The sequence below is a fragment of the Poecilia reticulata genome, chromosome 12 (assembly GCF_904066995.2).
Source record: "Poecilia reticulata chromosome 12, P_reticulata-male-v2, whole genome shotgun sequence".
Taxonomy (NCBI): domain Eukaryota; kingdom Metazoa; phylum Chordata; class Actinopteri; order Cyprinodontiformes; family Poeciliidae; genus Poecilia; species Poecilia reticulata.
The window spans coordinates 21,811-38,878 of NC_088841.1; the positions used below are offsets into that span (position 1 = coordinate 21,811).

The window sequence follows — 17,068 nt, forward strand, 5'->3', positions numbered from 1 at the left end:
TTCCTTATATTTGTCGTTGGGAGCGACTCAGGCTGTTAGTCCAGCACTGGGGCAGCCTGATAAAGATAATGTCAGAAGTTTTCTTTGCAGCTGAAGCATTTCTGTGTTTAGAGATGAGGAGGCTTTTTCCGCTATTGAGACGACAATTACGAAAAATAAACAGAAACAGCTTTTCTAACTTCTACATCAGACCTACGTTTTTTTCCACAAACAAGTGTATGTTTGAAAAAAAAAATTATTCTTGCCCTTAACTTCAGGGGGGCGGGGGGCAGATCCACCCTCGCCTCCTCACCGTGGACCCGTTTTCTTAACAACTTGGAAACAGAGAAACTGAGAATCCATTCTCAGTTTCTGAGGGTCCGAGGGCATTAGTAGAATGCCCTCGGAATGACCGAGGGCATTATTAGAAAATTAATTATTAGAAAATAAATTAGTCTGGCTACCCTCGGTCATTATTAGACTGAGGTCAGCCAGACTAATTTATTTTGCTAATTTATTATATTTAGCTAAATATTATTGTTGAGGGGCACAAGCAAACCTCCTGATGCACAAATTTTTAAAAAATGAAAAAAATGTAAGAAAAAAAAGAAAAAAGGGCCCAAGGGACATCAAGGATATAAGAGGTGGGGGTGCGCAAGCCTGCTATGCCCCCCCCCCCCCCTCCTGCTCTACACATGCCTGTGTGAGAGTATTTTCTTTCCATTTTGTCTAACTTGTCTAGGCTTTCAACCGCAGGCCACCTTACGGAAGACTCTGTGTCTATTGTTTGATCTCGCAAGAGTTGCTGGTTAATTCAGTGGCAAGTGTCTGCCGCTGCTGCAGCTGCTGAACCCTCCCGACCCGGTCTCATCACTGGACCGCCAGGAAGTGGGGACACCAACTGATATGGAGCTCCTCTCCAGGGTGAGATTAAACTCAGAACAGTTTGGGTAGTTTTTACAACAACCTTTCACCTGGACTCGTTGTCCCTCGTTGAGCATTAAGCTCTCGCCAGTAGAGGGAGGATGTGGATGCTCTGCATCCAGGAAGCCTCCCCTTCAACTCCGTTGGGATTTGGAGTCATAGCTCAGGTTTTATTTTAGCTTTTTAGATGCTAATCAGCAACTCTGAGCTGTAAAAAGAATATGTTGTTATCTCAGTTACTAGACCTGTCACAATAACAAATTTTACTGGATGATAAATGGTCCCAGAAGTTATTGCAATAAACAATGTTGTTTTGAGACTACTTTCAAGTACTGGCATAATAGTGCAAGAACACATCCTCAAAGATCAATAAACGTTAATTCTAATGAACATTTAACCCTGGAACTGGAAGACATTTTAAATTTCCAAAACAAATCAAAACCAGAGAAATAACTAATAAAATGAGTTACGAAGTATCTGTAAACAAAATTGCAGAGGCTAGACAAAGAAAGGTCTAGTTGAGACCAAAATACCAGACTGAAGAAGACTTTTGTCACCCAGTTTTTGGTAGAAAGAGAAAAGAGAAAAATGATCAATCATGTAAATGGAAATTACTGAGCTTTTTCTGATTTATTATGCGATTAATTGATCTATTTCCTAGGCTTATCACAATAATCAATAAGCCAATTTATTGCATGATAAATTAAAACAAACGTAATAAATTCCATTGGCAATTTCCATACATAATTGTGATTTTATTATATTCCAGAAAATTGTCAAATGCAGAGTTAAATGATGCCCCCTGCAGGCGACCATATTTCTTACTTATTCTGCACTGCTGCCTCAGCCTTACTTGATGTCATGTTATACTTTGTAATTGATACGGCAAGTAACAAAAGTCACATTTACTGTCATACATAAACGCAAATATTGCAAAATTCCTTGATAATATTTGTAAAGTAGTACAACAAAATAGTGACTAAAAAAATACAAAAACCTTTGGAGGTTTTGCTATTCATTCAGATTAGATTTTCTCTGAAGACTATATGACAGAAGAACAATAAAAATGTTTTAAAGACAAAGATGTTATGTTGCCCATCATAATCAATGGGAAAGGGTGATGTCATTGACATTGCAGCAAAGGTTAAGCCTTTGCTAAGGAAGCTGACTCTTCACAAAATGCTTTAATCCAAGCATGTTAATGGAAAATTGTGTTGAAGGACAAAATCTGGAAAAAAACCAAAAACTAAACCCTACCCTACGGAGCGGTGATGAAGCAAAGTCCTGTCATGGGTTTTGAGGAGTGGTTGCTGCATTGTGCTAGATAATGCACAATGGACTAGTGGATTTCGTGCCTCTCCTCTCCTCCTACAGGCTCTGGGATCTTGATTTCAAAATGAAATGCAAAATGGACTTACTCTACCAAGACATTTCTGAGCTGCAAGGAAACAGCTCTACCAACTGTGGCACTGTGCAGCTCCTATATATACATATATGGACATTCTGACTGATCACTCTCTTTCAAAGAGCCGTACCTTCAGTAGCAAAATCATCTTCATGCATGACAATGCACCATCTCACGCTGCAAGGAATACCTCTGTGTCATTAGCTGCTATGGGCATAAAAGGGGAGAAACTCATGGTGTGGTCACCGTCCTCCTCTGACCTCAACCCTATTGAGAACCTTTGGAGTGTCATCAAGCAGAAGATCTGAGGGCTCCTATTAAGATACAGTTCATATCAAAACAGCAGCTCTGGGAAGGTATTCTGACATTCTGCAAAGACATTCAAGCAGAAACTATCCACAAACCCACAAGTTCAATGGATGTAAGAATAGTGCAGGTGATATCAAAGAAGGGGTCCTATGTTAACATGTAACTCAGTCTGTTAAGATGTTTTTCATTAAAGTAGCTTTTGATTTTAGTACATGTGACCACTGTTGAGGAAAAATAAATATTTTTAGTGTTTAATCTTAAGACATGTGAAAAAGATATATTGAGCATGGTTATTTTGTACAAAATTCTTAATTTATAATTGGTTTGTGTTAATGATTTAATCTAAAACTATTGATGGGTAAGTTTTCAACTTACAGGATGGAAAGATAGATAGAGATCCAAAGGGAACTCTGAGTGAGGCCTATTGTGTTATGAGAAAAGGACAGGAGGGCTGCACAGTGGCACAGTGGGTAGAGCTGTTGCCTTGCTGCAAGAAGGTTCTGGGTTCGATTCCCGGCCTGGGGTCTTTCTGCATGGAGTTTGCATGTTCTCCCTGTGCATACGTGGGTTTTCTCCAGGTACTCCGGTTTCCTCCCACCGTCCAAAAACATGACTGTCAGGGTAATTGGCCTCTCTAAATTGCCCCTAGGTGTGAGAGTGTGTGTGCATGGTTGTTTGTCCTGTGTGTCTCTGTGTTGCCCTGTGACAGACTGGCGACCTGTCCAGGGTGACCCCGCCTCTCGCCTGGAACATCAGCTGGAGATAGGCACCAGCAACCCTCCTGACCCCACTGAGGGACAAGGGTGTAAAGAAAATGGATGGATGGATGGATGGAAAAGGACAGGAGGCCATAAAATTTGCATCTGCAGGAAGACAGTATCACTTGGATGAATATGGGAGAGAGAAGTTTGCTCTGTTCACGGAAGATCAAAAGTCTTCCAGACTAGCATCTGGGATGGTGTGAAGATTGGTGAAAAAACTGAATACAACATAGAATATCTAAAACCACTATCATCTAATTTGTAAGACATTTTTCTTAGTTATTAACAGCATGCTCTGATTGAAAATAGTCTAATCATAGTTTTAGAATTAATAATTTTAGTGAGTGACTAATTCATTCTGAAATTGTAATATCTGTTAGTTTATCAGAATCAAAATGTTTGATTCATACATGGAAAATGTATGAATGACAGGAAAACAAATGAGCTCTATGGAGATAACCTTTACTACAACTTCCTACAGGATTTTAACCCTCCTATTATGTTGCGGGTCAAATTGACCCGTTTCAAAGTTTAAAAATATTTTAAAAATAGTTGCAAGTATTTTTATTGCATGAAACTCTTTCTATTTGTCTTAATAAATTGAAAATGTATTCATTTTACACATTTGCAGCCCCCCCTGCGTCTACTTGTTACATCGATACTGTTCGGGTCAATTTGACCCGAACAGTGTCAAGTTAAAGTGCAAAAAAAGATTTAAAATGTCCAATTCTGTTTGTTTCCTTACAGCTATGAACCTTATTTCACCACACACACACAAACACAACACAACACACACACACATACACACACACACACACACACACACACACACACACACATACACACACAAACCCATTTTCTCCCTGCTCTCTTTACTTCACAATAAACTGCGAGAAAGCAGGTGTTCATACAACTTTTGACGGGAACCTATTCTGTTCCCGTGGGCAAACTCCACCCACACTGAGTGGACACTCAGTAAAAATGGAGGAAAACATAAATACTCTCTGCATGACTCATTTATCTTGATTTTAATTGGCGGGTCAATTTGACCCGGAACAGTATGTGTGTCTCAAATTCAATTATAAAGATCACCCTTTGAAAAAAAAAAATTAAATGTAATATAAAAAAATTTACCAAAGATCACTTTCAAGGAAATTATAGTTTTTTTGTGTCTAGGTTTTTTTCAGTGGACATAAAAAATGTAAATCCCATTTTTATGTCCAAATGAGTAATTGAGTAAGTTGTCGTCATTAATCATTAATTTCTGAGAAATAAAAAACCATTTTGCACAAATTTTGATTGAGATGGTTAGTATTAGAGTTAATAATCAGATAAAAAAATGTTTTGGAGGAATTTTTTGGTTCCTGACACTATTGCATGATAAAACACTCCCCGGGTCAAATTGACCCACGAACATTATTGCTATACCTCAGAAACGAACATAACAGGAGGGTTAAGTTTCTCTTTGAGGTATCTGAGTAGGGAGAAGACAGGAGAGATTCCAGATTTCACACTTATCTGTGAAATGCCTCTCTGTTTTTCTCTGCTCAGAAAGCCATAAAACAGCAGGAGTTCTTGGTTGATATAGGCTGTTGCTATGTTGTACTGTGTTTTAAGGTCTTGTTCATGAGCCTCTGCCCCTACAAAATTTTTTGCACGGCCCTGCATTTATGACCAATGTACCCATCTTCTGATGGCTACTTCCAGCACGATAACGTGCCATTTCATAAAGACTACTGAACAACAACAACAAAAAAAACCCTCTTCATACAGGAGAGTTGTAATTGCCATTTGTAATCTATAATGGACCACAATTTTTCACTTTAAATTGACAAACAGGGAGCACTGTGAGGACCATATTCTTTGATTTCTCCAGTCATTTAACACAATTCAGCCTGATTTGCTTTTTCCGAAACTCCAAAAGACACAAGTGGAGACCTCAGCAATCACCTGGATCTGTGTCTACCTCACAAACAGACCACAGCTGTACAACAGACTGGACTGGAAATGCAACATCTTTAAAAGGGACAGAGCTGACAATACTTTTTGAGGAAGCTAAGATCCTTCAAGATTTGCAGCAAAATGCTGAAGATCTTCTAAAAGTCTGTTATCTCTTCCACCGTCATCTGCTGGGGCAGCAGCATCAGAGCCAGAAACCTGATAAAGAAAGTTAGTTCTGTTCTGGGGACAACTGTGGAACCTCTGGAGATGACGATGCAAAGAAGGATTCTTCATAAAATCAAGTTAATTCTGGACAACCCTGACATCCGGGCTGAACAGTGGCGCAGTTGGTAGAGTTGTTGCTTTGCAGCAAGAAGGTTCTGGGTTCGATTCCTGGTCTTTCTGCATGGAGTTTGCATGTTCTCCCTGTGCATGGTGGGTTTTCTCCAGGTACTCCGGCTTCTTCCCACAGTCCAAAAACATGACTGTCAGGTTAATTGGTCTGTCTAAATTGTCCTTAGGTGTGTGTGCAGTTGTTTGTCCTGTTTTTCTCCGTGTTGCCCTGCAACAGACTGGTAACCTGTCCAGGGTGACCCTGCCTCTCGCCTGGAACGTTAGCTGGAGAGGCACCAGCACCTCCTGACCCCACTGAGGGACAGCCTCATGAAGACATCCTCTTCATGAGGCTGTCTTGGTAAAGCAATGTTTCGTCAGTCAGAGGCTTCTTCAAATTAATACAGACTGCTGCAAGAGTTCTTCCCTGCCAACAGCCCTCACTATCTACAATAACAATTAATTCATATTAATTTGAATTAATATACAGGTCCTTCTCAAAAAATTTGTATATTGTGATAAAGTTCATTATTTTCCATAATGTAATAAAAATTAAACTGTCCTATATTTTAGATTCATCGGACTCCAACTAAAATATTTCAGGTCTTTTATTGTTTTAATACTGATGATGTTGGCATACAGCTCATGAAAACCCAAAATCCCTGTCTCAAAAAATTAGCATATCATGAAAAGGTTCTCTGAACGAGCCGTTAACCTCATCATCTGAATCAACAAAGTAACTCTAAACACCTGCAAAAGATTCCTGAGGCTTTTAAAAACTCCCAGCCTGGTTCATTACTCAAAACCCTGAGGAAGATTGTGGAGAAGGTCCGATTCCAGACCTTGGGGGACCTGAGGAAGTAGTGGACTGAGTCTGGAGTAGAAACATCCAGAGCCACCATGCACAGGCGTGTGCAGGAAATGGGCTACAGGTGCTGCATTCCTCAGGTCAAAGGTCAAGCCACTGTTGAACCAGAAACAGCGGCAGAAGTGCCTGACCTGGGCTGCAGAGAAGCAGCACTGGACTGTTGCTCAGTGGTCCAAAGTACTTTTTTCGGATGAAAGCAAATTTTGCATGTCATTCGGAAATCAAGGTGCCAGAGTCTGGAGGAAGACTGGAGAGAATTAAATGCCAAAGGCCAGAAGTCAAGGGTAGGTCAATGCAGCAGCTATCAGGAGGTTTGGAGCACTTCATGCTTCCATCTGCTGAAAAACTTTATGGAGATGAAGATTTCATTTTTCAGCACAACCTGGCAACTGCTCAGGGCCAAAACCACTGGTATTACTGACCATGGTGTTACTGTGCTCAATTGGCCTGCCAACTCTCCTGACCTGAACCCCATAGAGAATCTGTGGGATATTGTGAAGAGAAAGTTGAGAGACACAAGACCCAAAACTGGATGAGCTCAAGGCCATCAAAGCATCCTGGGCTCCATGACACCTCAGCAGAGCCACAGGCTGATGGCCTCCATGCCGCATTGAAGGCTGCAAAAGGATTCCTGACCAAGTATTGAGTGCATAACTAAACATAATTATTTGAAGGTTGACTTTTTTTGGTATTAAAACACTTTTCTTTTATTGGTCGGATGAAATATGCTAATTTATCGAGGTAGGAATTTTGGGTTTTCATGAGCTGTATGACAAAATCATCAGTATTAAAACAATAAAAGACTGAAATATTTCAGTTGGTGTGGAATGAATCTAAAATATATGACAAGTTTAATTTTTATCATCACATTATGGAAAATAATGAACTTTATCACAATATGCTAATTGTTTGAGAAGGACTTGTAATTTCTTCAGGATCAATAAAGTATTTTTGAATTTGAATAAGTAAGTTGAATAGACTTCACATAATACCGATAAAAACAGAATTGTATGCAGTAAAGCTACAGGAAGCTAAACAGGCTAAACGTGTGTTTAGCTTCACAGTAGCACTGTATGCCACAGTAACAAATCAATCTACTTCATAGTTTGTGAATGTTTTACCCATGTTTAGTTTGGGTAAATGAATAGTTTTGTTATTCAAGGCCACCGTTCATTGTAATTATGACTTCAGTGCATTTAGATTAAATTATAATTTTAGTATGCCCCGTCAACAGTCTGTGCTCCAGTCCAACACCCCTAAGAAGAAAAATCTAAAGATGCCCATAGCTATAGATAATAGCTGACTTCTTGGCGAGTCCATGACAAACTAACTTGTGGAATTCTAACTATTAGGGCCAATGTACTGATGGCTGTTTCACTATAACCAGCAAGGGACAGCGGCCACTCCCTCAGGCGGTGGCTACTCGGGGCAACTGTGGGAAGAGTAGTTGTCTTGTGATCAGAAGGTTGTAGGTTTGATTCCAGCTTTCTCCTGCCTCATGTCGATGTGCCCTTGGGCAAGGCACTTAACCCCAATCTGAGTATCGGTGTATTAATGTGTGAGTGTTTGTGAGTGCGAATGGGTGATTGTGACTCTACTGTAAAGCGCTTTGAGTGGTCAAAAATGATTGAAAAAAGCGCTATATAAGGTCAGTCCATTTACCATAGACACCAGAACCAGCAGTGCAGTTGACCTGAATGTAAAAGCTTCCTGAAAAACTCAGGAGAGGTCATCAGGGCTGATCTCTACGACATGCCACATTGATGCAGTAATTCATACAAAAGGAGTCCAAACCAAATACCGAGGGCATACCTTTCAGAAGTCTGACATTTCCTTTTCAGATATACTTTATTGTTCTTACAAACTGAATTTGGGGTTTTTACTCTGCAAATCAAAATCAATAGGTTTGAAATATTTTAATCCATTTGTAATGAATCTTTCTAAAACAAGTGACAAAATATGAAACTTCATGATATTCTAATATTTTGAGTTGTACGTGGTGATAGCAGTTTTGGGCAGCACAGAATCATGTCAACATTGGTCAAGTGAATTGAAAAGAACAAAAACTGCATGAACTTTGCATTGAACTTGTGTTGTTCCAGTGCAAATATCAAGTTATTGATATTTTCTTGAGGTTCAAGTTTTGTGTATTTTGTTTTAGATGAGGCAGATAAAAACCCAAACTTATTCCAGAGTTTTGAACAGTTCGGATTAATAGTCAAAGTTAACTTGATAGTGCATGCTCGGTCTCATTAAGGTAGTGAAACCAAAGTGGTGGTTAATTAGATTGAGCATGCTTGCGTTCAAGTAAAATTGGCTGACAAGGGCATTACATGAATTATAAAATACATCTTGAGATATTTACCATGGCAAAAGGAAGCTTGCTCATAGAATAGTTTCTGATATATGTCAGAGCTTGATAATAAATGGATAAACACATAAGAAGAATTTTAAATTTTCTTCTGGATTCCACAGGAAGCCAATGAATAGAAGCTAAAATAAGAAAATGATCATTCTTTTCTTTTCAGTGGAACTCTTGCTGCAGCATTTTAGGTAAGTGAAAGACTTTTACCTGAATTTTTAGACTTACTAATAGTAAGGAATTACATTTGGTCCACCGTCAAAGTAACAAATGCATAAACTGGCTTTCCCAGCTCCACTCTTGGGTAGGATATTTCTAATTTTGGCAATTTCCCAGATAATAAAAAATATGGGCTGTAAATGTCCAGGTCTAGAAAAACACCAAGGTTCTGTACCTTTTATTACCAGAAGCCAATTTAATGCCATCCAAATAGCTGACTGACAAACTGAACATGCTGGACTTGAGGTAAATTTAGATGACAAAGATCATTAATCTTCCATTGTATTATGGAAATCACAAGTGATTAAAGTGTCCTGAAACTACTGTTACATGCCTCTGATAGCTGATGTCACTGACTAAACCTACAATGAGTCAAAACAGAATAAAACAGCAGTTTGTTAAAAAAAAAGTTTGCATGTGAATACAGCGACATATTTTAATGATTTTATAAACAACTATATAAAAACAGCCCATAAAAACGCATGCACTTTCAGTGTAAATTCCTTTGGAAATATATAGGAAATTTATACAAGTTTAAACCTTAACAGTGACTTCATTCAGTTAGGTGATTCACAACAAATATACTTGGCTGCATAGACACATTGACAATATTATTGCCTACATGGAAAATAAATTGAAAAGTAAAAAATTAAAATCAAGTTGATTTTAATTCTTACAGGGGCTTCTGCTGAAACTACACCATAAAAATGTGATGGAGGTCAGCTTCCATTTCTCATTTCACCACACTAAAGAACTTCGCAGTAGTGAATAAAGTGAGCATCCCCATTAAAAATACATTCTGATTATTACTGACAAAAAAAACTCACTGATAAAATGATGAAAAAAGCCTGAGTTAAGAGAAATGTGGAGTCATAATAATAAGCCTGAGGAAACAGTTCACTGATTCACTATTTTACAGAAGTAAACATAAAAAAATATGTACAAAAGCATTATTTTATGTAAAAAATCCAGGTTGCATTTTTCTATTTATCTTATTAAACAATTTACAAAGTTGCTGGTGGAAAAAACTGAAAAACATGTAAATGAGGTACTGCAGGTGTTGAGCCTGAGTCCATACTGGATTAAACCAGACAGCTCTACATCACTATGTGTCACGGTTCACGTGAGAAGTGACATCTTACTGTCTTAACTTTTAAATAAGGAACATGATCACATTAAGTCTGAATACAAAGACAAGCACTGAGAGAAGTCAAAAATAAGATCCAGTGTCATTTGCTGGGAGGAATTGGAGGCAGCATAAAGGGTCAATTATGTCCACTTCAAGCTTGAAGATAGTAATAACATTTTGTTGAGAGCCGTAGAGTCTAATGGAGCAACAAGTCCTTCGTGTTTTCTTTTTCTGACAGGGTTCGCAGGTTGAGGACCCTGTCACTGTTACTGAGATAATGAAATGAAGAGACTGAAACACAGTGCTTCAAACAGCATCATGGCAGGGAACCCGAATCAGCGTAAGGCATTTACTGAGTTGCCATGTCTAGGACTGTTGCTGCAGAACCAAGCAGCTCCTGTTATGTCTTCCGGCTGCTCCAGTTCTGCTCAGGCGTACTCTTGTGGTCTGATGAGTAGTCAAATGGTGAGTGAGACTCACAAGGTGAGCGTTCATCTCGAGGAGAACATGTTCCACTTGCTGACGCTCTCTGATCTGTTTGCCAGTCTGAATGGTAGCGGTAGGAAGAACGGTAGTCTGAATGAGAAAGCTCCTTCACCTCCTGCCGGTGGTCTCTGTTGCTGCGGAATTCCTCCAGTTTCCTATGCTTATTGTCGTTATAATACCTGAAACACATCAGAATCAGTTGGGTAAACCTGGAGCAGATAATAGTAAAAAAAAAAGCTGATAACTAAAGACAGATGCATATGTGACTGATTTCTCAATTAGTTAACATTTACAAACTAAATTGTTTTAAAAACAAATCCTAAGTGAGGTGTATAAACTGACCACATTCTTTTATGATCACAAATATTGATTTGATGGTAGTTCAAGCTGTTTTAGTAGGTGGAAATTTATTCCCACCTGTCAAAAGCAAATTGGAAGTAGTTAAAATTCAACTAAAATCGCCATCAGGGAGCATTGTAGCAGGAGGAAGACAGCATGACTACTTCCCAGGGGTGAAAGTAGTTTTAAATCCTTGAGGGTACTATGACAAAAGCGTGTGTGTGTGTGTGTGTGTGTGTGTGTATATATATATATATATATATATATATTGCTTCTTTGTGTGCTTTGGAGTTTCTGTGCTGATTAATTTTTTTGCGAAGTGATTAAAGCTGGTAGCTCTTGAATTACTACAAAATAAAGCTGTATTTCCTCCTAAACTCTGAACATCATGGGAGTTCATCCCAGTTTTCCATGTCTGGCATATAACCATTAATTTTAGCTTTTAAACTGGTTCTATTGATCCTGTGTCCAGACAGAGGGATAATCAGTAGCCCAGCATCATGACCTGTTTGTTCTGAAGATCCTGCAGCTTCCACTTCTCTTCCTAACATGGCGCCTCCTCACCCTGACTCTCATACTGACAGGAGGAACCACAGAGCTCTGTTAGGTTAAAGCTCATCTTCTGAAGTTGGGATATTTTTCCTCCAACAGGTTCCAGAGGAATCACCTCAAACCAGATGTTGGACTGGATTTTATTTCAGCAACATTTGTGAATGTTAGCTTCTCATTTCCAACAGTTCTCATTTTCTCATTATAAAGTTTGAAAAAGGTTATTATTTTGGAGAAAATCTCAACATCAATATTTGCACTAAATAAGAGGTAAAAAAAGTAGTTTGACAGAGGAAAAGCCTCTCAGACTCTGAGCTCAAAGCAAGATGCAAGAGAACACCAAACAATTTTTAAAAAATTAGACAATTTAATTTCACATAATTATCGCGGTAGAAGCCATTTGTTTGTTAAATACTTAATTAAACACATTTACCGTGTTTGATGTTTGTTGTGGATGACGTGTACCAACAGACGAACGAGTTAATTAGTCCAAGTTTGTCATTTATTGAACGTTCAGAAACTACAGCGGCTGTACATTATGTATTTAATGTACTATGTTTTTATTGTTACCAACTGTGTGTAACGAGTTTCGTTTTAAGCTTTATGTAATAAAGCTTAAAACATAAAAATAAAAAAAAATAAAAAATACAAGTTTGAACCCAACAATAAAATAATTTAAGAGCCACATTTTCAAGATGAAGGCATCTTCAAAGTGCTTCATACAATACTTCCCCCCATTAAAGAATTTTTCTGCTCCTGATCTTTAAAAAATGAGTTGATGCGCCACAGTAAAGGTAAACAAAGGTAAAATAACCCAAACATGTGATCAACTCTAAACCACTCGCACCTTTTTTCTCTCTCTCTTTGTCTTTTAAGCACATGTTTTTATGCAAAAACTGATTAGTAGCTTAGAATACTCTGAAGAAATCAGCCTAAGTTTTTGAATTACTATTTTTGGTGGTTTTATAAGCTGGTTATGTAACAATTATGTGGAACATTTTGGAGAACATCATCAATTGAAGGATTGGAAGAGTGTTGTTACGGCTTCAGTGGGTCTCTGCCCTTGTTTCCTTGTAGGGTTCTGCAGACAGGTCCCTGCAGGTGATGCATGTTGCCCTGATTGGTGCTCTGCAGCTTTAAAACTGCCATGCATGCAGCAGTCAGGAGGCTTTTCCTCCTCTCTCCTCAGAACCCCATTTGGTTTGGTTTGTATCTTATGGTTGAGATTGGTTAGGTTTGTTTTGCTTATTTCTGGTCAACTATAGGTTCTGCTTTAATCTATTTTGGTTTCTCATTTCAGTCATTCCTTTTTTCAGGTTTATTTCTTTAATATAATTTAATAAATTCTATTTTCATTAAGTCATTAAATCCTTGTGTGGTCTCCTTTAATGTTACCCCATCAAATGAGCCTGGTGGACGTAACATTGTGCATTCAGAAACCATATTGATTTGCTGGGACATGTTTACTAGTGTTTAGATAGCCCAAAGTGATCATCCTGGAGATCTGTGCAGAACTTAAAGAAAGAGCCGTGTGTTACAGGTGACAGTGTAGCTGGAGCTGGTGGTCAGTTCGAGACAGTCAAGTCACGCCACAAAGCATCTCCCTTCTGTAAATGTGCAACTTGTATGTGTAAAAGTGCCTCATTAGTGAAATATTGGCCTGATTCCTCCATTTAGAAAAAACGTCAACATTCCCCACTCACCACAAAGAACTCTCTGATATGTTGTCTGTCTTTAAATCCAGGCTGAACAAGCATTTCTACTTGGATTTATTTCCTTTTTTTTATTTGGAAGTTTAGTTTTTCTTTCAAATTTCTTATTTTTTGTGAAGTAACCTTTTACATAAAAGATATAATTATCATTAGAACTACTTGTACTACTACAAGCAAAAACCGTTTCCATGGTTACTGGGAGCAGTTGGGGGAACTGACAGCGGCACTCCATTTCCCACAAATTGGAATACATAAAAAAAGTGCGCGGTTTTATATGTCTGAATTTTTGTGCGTACTGCATTTTCTAAATTTGTCCAAATGCCAATTTTTAGTCTGAAAGCTACAAACTCTTATGAGGCCCCAAATCAAGAAGGTTTCCCTCTCACACACTTAAAGTGAAACTAACACCCATATAATTTTTTTCTTGCTGATATACTGTTATTTAGGGTTCTGCCTTTATGTTTCCATGAACATTTTGACATTTCGTGCTATTCCTTTAGTTCAGTACTAGGTTGACCACAATCATCTTACTGCTAGCCTCCTTTGAACGTTTCTTAGGTAGTTGCATTTTCCTATTGGTTTGCAGTGGTACAGCTTCGTCACATTCCCTCTTCCTAGTTTGAATCGCGACCCGACCAAGCATTGTGAGCTTGTCACTGCGAGTATTGATCGCAGCATTAGTCAGCTTTACAAATTTGCTATTTATTTGCAACGTGGTCACGGGATCGAATAGGTCTCCTCTGCTCTGACTATTGGTGAAGGTATGGTGTTGACTGTGTGAGACTGGCTGCAATTCTGAGGAAGTAGAGAGGCTAATGGCAGAAAGTTGAAACTCATTCAGGCTGAGCTGAAGAGCGTTGTCGCCATGAAAGTCAGCAAACACAGAAAAAGAATTACTAAATTATTAATAGTTTTGAAAAAAAGTCACATGAGTCTGAACATTTGATAAATATAGTGACAATGTAGATAAGTTGAGAAAAGTGTTTATTTTGTCCAGATCGCGGCCACTCATCCCCACACTTGGGTATATCTCTTGGATCCACCCACTTTGTTAGAAATGCTTGAAAACCATTAAAAAATAAATCTTACAATTTTCAGAACTAGTTATGTTTTCCAGAAGTTAGAAAACACTTGTACAGAATAATCACTGTCCTCCAGGTGATATATAGCCCTGTGACAGACAGTCACTGTGTCAACAGAGCGGCTGCCCCAGGATATGCCTATTTAACAATAGTCAGGCAAGGTCAATTGCCGATATATATATAAAAAAGGCAAATAATGGTCAATTTGTTGTTCGACTTTAAAGTTAAGAAAGATAAGAAGTGTTTCCTTGTGTGAATGTTCATGCTTACCTGTCCTGTCTGTCTCGGCTGTCTGCCTTATAGTGGTCTCTGTGGTCTTTCCCATTGCTGAAAGAAGAGTACGGTCTTTTCCTGGAGTCTACCACACTGGTCTTCTTGTGGTACTCAGAGCCGTGTCTGTCTTTATTGCTGCTGCTTTCAGAGTATCTACCTGAAGGCTGATGTCTGTCTGAGCAGTAGCTATCTCTGCTGCTCTCATCTTGGTGGGAACTGTCCTTCAGTCTTTCAACTTCTATGCACAAAAAACATATCCAAACTGAATGAATGGTGGCTTCTTGATTTTATTATACGTTCAGAAGACACTTACCTGCATGCTTATAGCCTTGAGTGTTTACTGTTCTAGTGTTCTGCTCCACAGTCTAAAGACACAATAGTCATATTCTATTAAAATGAGAATACGTTGGCAAAGATTCCCAGTTATTTAGGACATGACAATAAATACTTAGGACATTGGGATACTTTTCTTGTTCCTTTAACATGATTGACCTTGCATCTTCTTCAAGTTCTGAAAATGGCTGGAAGTAACATACTTCTTAAAGACAAAGAACACTTGATTGGCGACAGCATTGTGCACATTTTTGACAGGGAAGGAACTTGTGAGGTGAGTGAGAGAAACCATCAAAACAAAAACTAAACAGAGCAGGTGGCCTCAGATTTAATGTTTATAACACCTGCTGTACAGCATTGACTATTATTCAGGAAAACTTGTCTGAACATTTGATAAATATAGTGGTATATTATTCGAAGACATAAATAGGCGCTCCCCCTCCGAAGGATGGAACGTGAAGGAGCACACGCCCTATATTTCTCAGGTGGATGCGTAAAGAACATACGCTCGCTTTTTAGAGATTATCTGTCTCATGTTAGGACAGCGAAAGTTTTAATACGTATGTAAAATGTATTTTTTTAAAAGTTAGATGCTGCAGCTTTAAGCAGAGGTTCGGTGTGAGAGTCACTACCAGGTGGAGCAGAAGCGGCGCTCCGTCTGTGAAATATTACTACCTGTAGCGAGTAGCAGCGGTTCAACAGCGAGAGCAGAACCACATCGCAGCTCGAAGACTTAAATAATTTTGTGGGTTATTTGTTTAGCTTTCTGACCGTCATGCTAATCCGGGTGAGTGTTTGTAGCTGTGCTCTGCTTTACCTGCTATCTGATCCTCCATGTCTTTCCTGCAGTGAACCTCGATGTAGCCAAACTCCGTGACTTGTTTTTATGCCATATTACATTTGTCGTGTTGATGCATTGTGACCTGCTTCAATTTTCCGCCGCAACACGCAAACTTCCCCATTCACTCAGTGCGTTATAGTTCCACATCGCTTAGGATTTGTTGCTGCGCGTTTGCACAGTGTGAAGGAAAGAGGAGACCAGCTGCACAGGCAGGCTGCCAAATGAGATGCAGGTGATCGGTATCGGCAACAAGGGACCGCGATCACCGATCATACACTTTTTCACGGAAATTGGCCGATTATGATCGGTGGCCGATCAATCGGCACACCTCTAATGATAATATAAGAAAAAAATTAATATAATTAAAGCTGCAAGAGGCCTCAAACGGCCCTCGCAACTTAGTGCCGCTCCGGCCTTACGGCAACAGCGGGAGCTCCAGCAGCGCCATCCGCTCACCACCATCAACGGTCTCGTGCTGTTCCTGCACCCGTCCGCTAGGCAATACACATCGATGTGTTCAGCAGTGCTTCCTGAGAATGCACAAAAAAATCTGGTGCAGATCAGCTGATGTAGTGAGGAGATATAGCTGATGGAATAACCTAGGGGGCGCAGTGGAGTCAAATTGAAATTTAATGCTATTGTACAATTTAGAGGTTCCCAAAATTAGTCATTTAAAGTTTGGTCCAAATCAGATGATGCATTTTATTTAGAGACAATCGTATGTATGCAGCAAGGGATTGATATTCACCATTTAGTAATGCCCATATGGTTCAGCCAGCAGCAAACGTTCACAGAATTCATCATGTCATTGCATGTCACTTGGCACAGGTTTAACCCTACAGTCATGGCCAAAAGTTTTGAGAATGATTCAAATGTTAATTTTTACAAAGTCTATTGCTTCAGTTTTTATAATGGCAATTTGCATATACTCCAGAATGTCATAAAGAGTGATCAGCTTAACAGCAATTAATTGCAAAGTCAATATTTACCTAGAAAATGAATTTTATCCCCCAAAACATATTTCAACTTCATTGCAGCCTTAAAAGGACCAGCTAACATCGTTTTAGTGATTGCTCACTCTGGTGTTGATGAGGACAGGGCTGGAGATCAATCTGTCATGATTAAGTAAGAATGACACCACTGGACACTTTAAAAAGAGGCTGGTGCTTGGCATCATTGTTTCTCTTCTGTGAACCATGGTTATCTCTAAACAAACACAAGCA

The 17,068-nt window shown here is 39.0% G+C and overlaps 1 protein-coding gene across 3 annotated transcripts in view; it reads right to left on the reverse strand.

The window, feature by feature from the left end:
* Window positions 1-9,252: 9,252 nt before the first annotated feature.
* Window positions 9,253-17,068, reverse strand: part of chd1 (chromodomain helicase DNA binding protein 1) — a 101,179-nt gene continuing 93,363 nt past the window's right edge. For all 3 annotated transcript variants that reach the window (XM_081614063.1, XM_081614061.1, XM_081614062.1), the window contains exons 34-36: window positions 14,985-15,036; window positions 14,669-14,909; window positions 9,253-10,895 (exon numbers count right to left, since the gene is read on the reverse strand). In XM_081614063.1, the coding sequence (XP_081470189.1) occupies window positions 10,631-10,895; window positions 14,669-14,909; window positions 14,985-15,036 (558 nt within the window). In that variant the 3' untranslated portion in view covers window positions 9,253-10,630. The remainder of the gene's footprint in view (window positions 10,896-14,668; window positions 14,910-14,984; window positions 15,037-17,068) is intronic.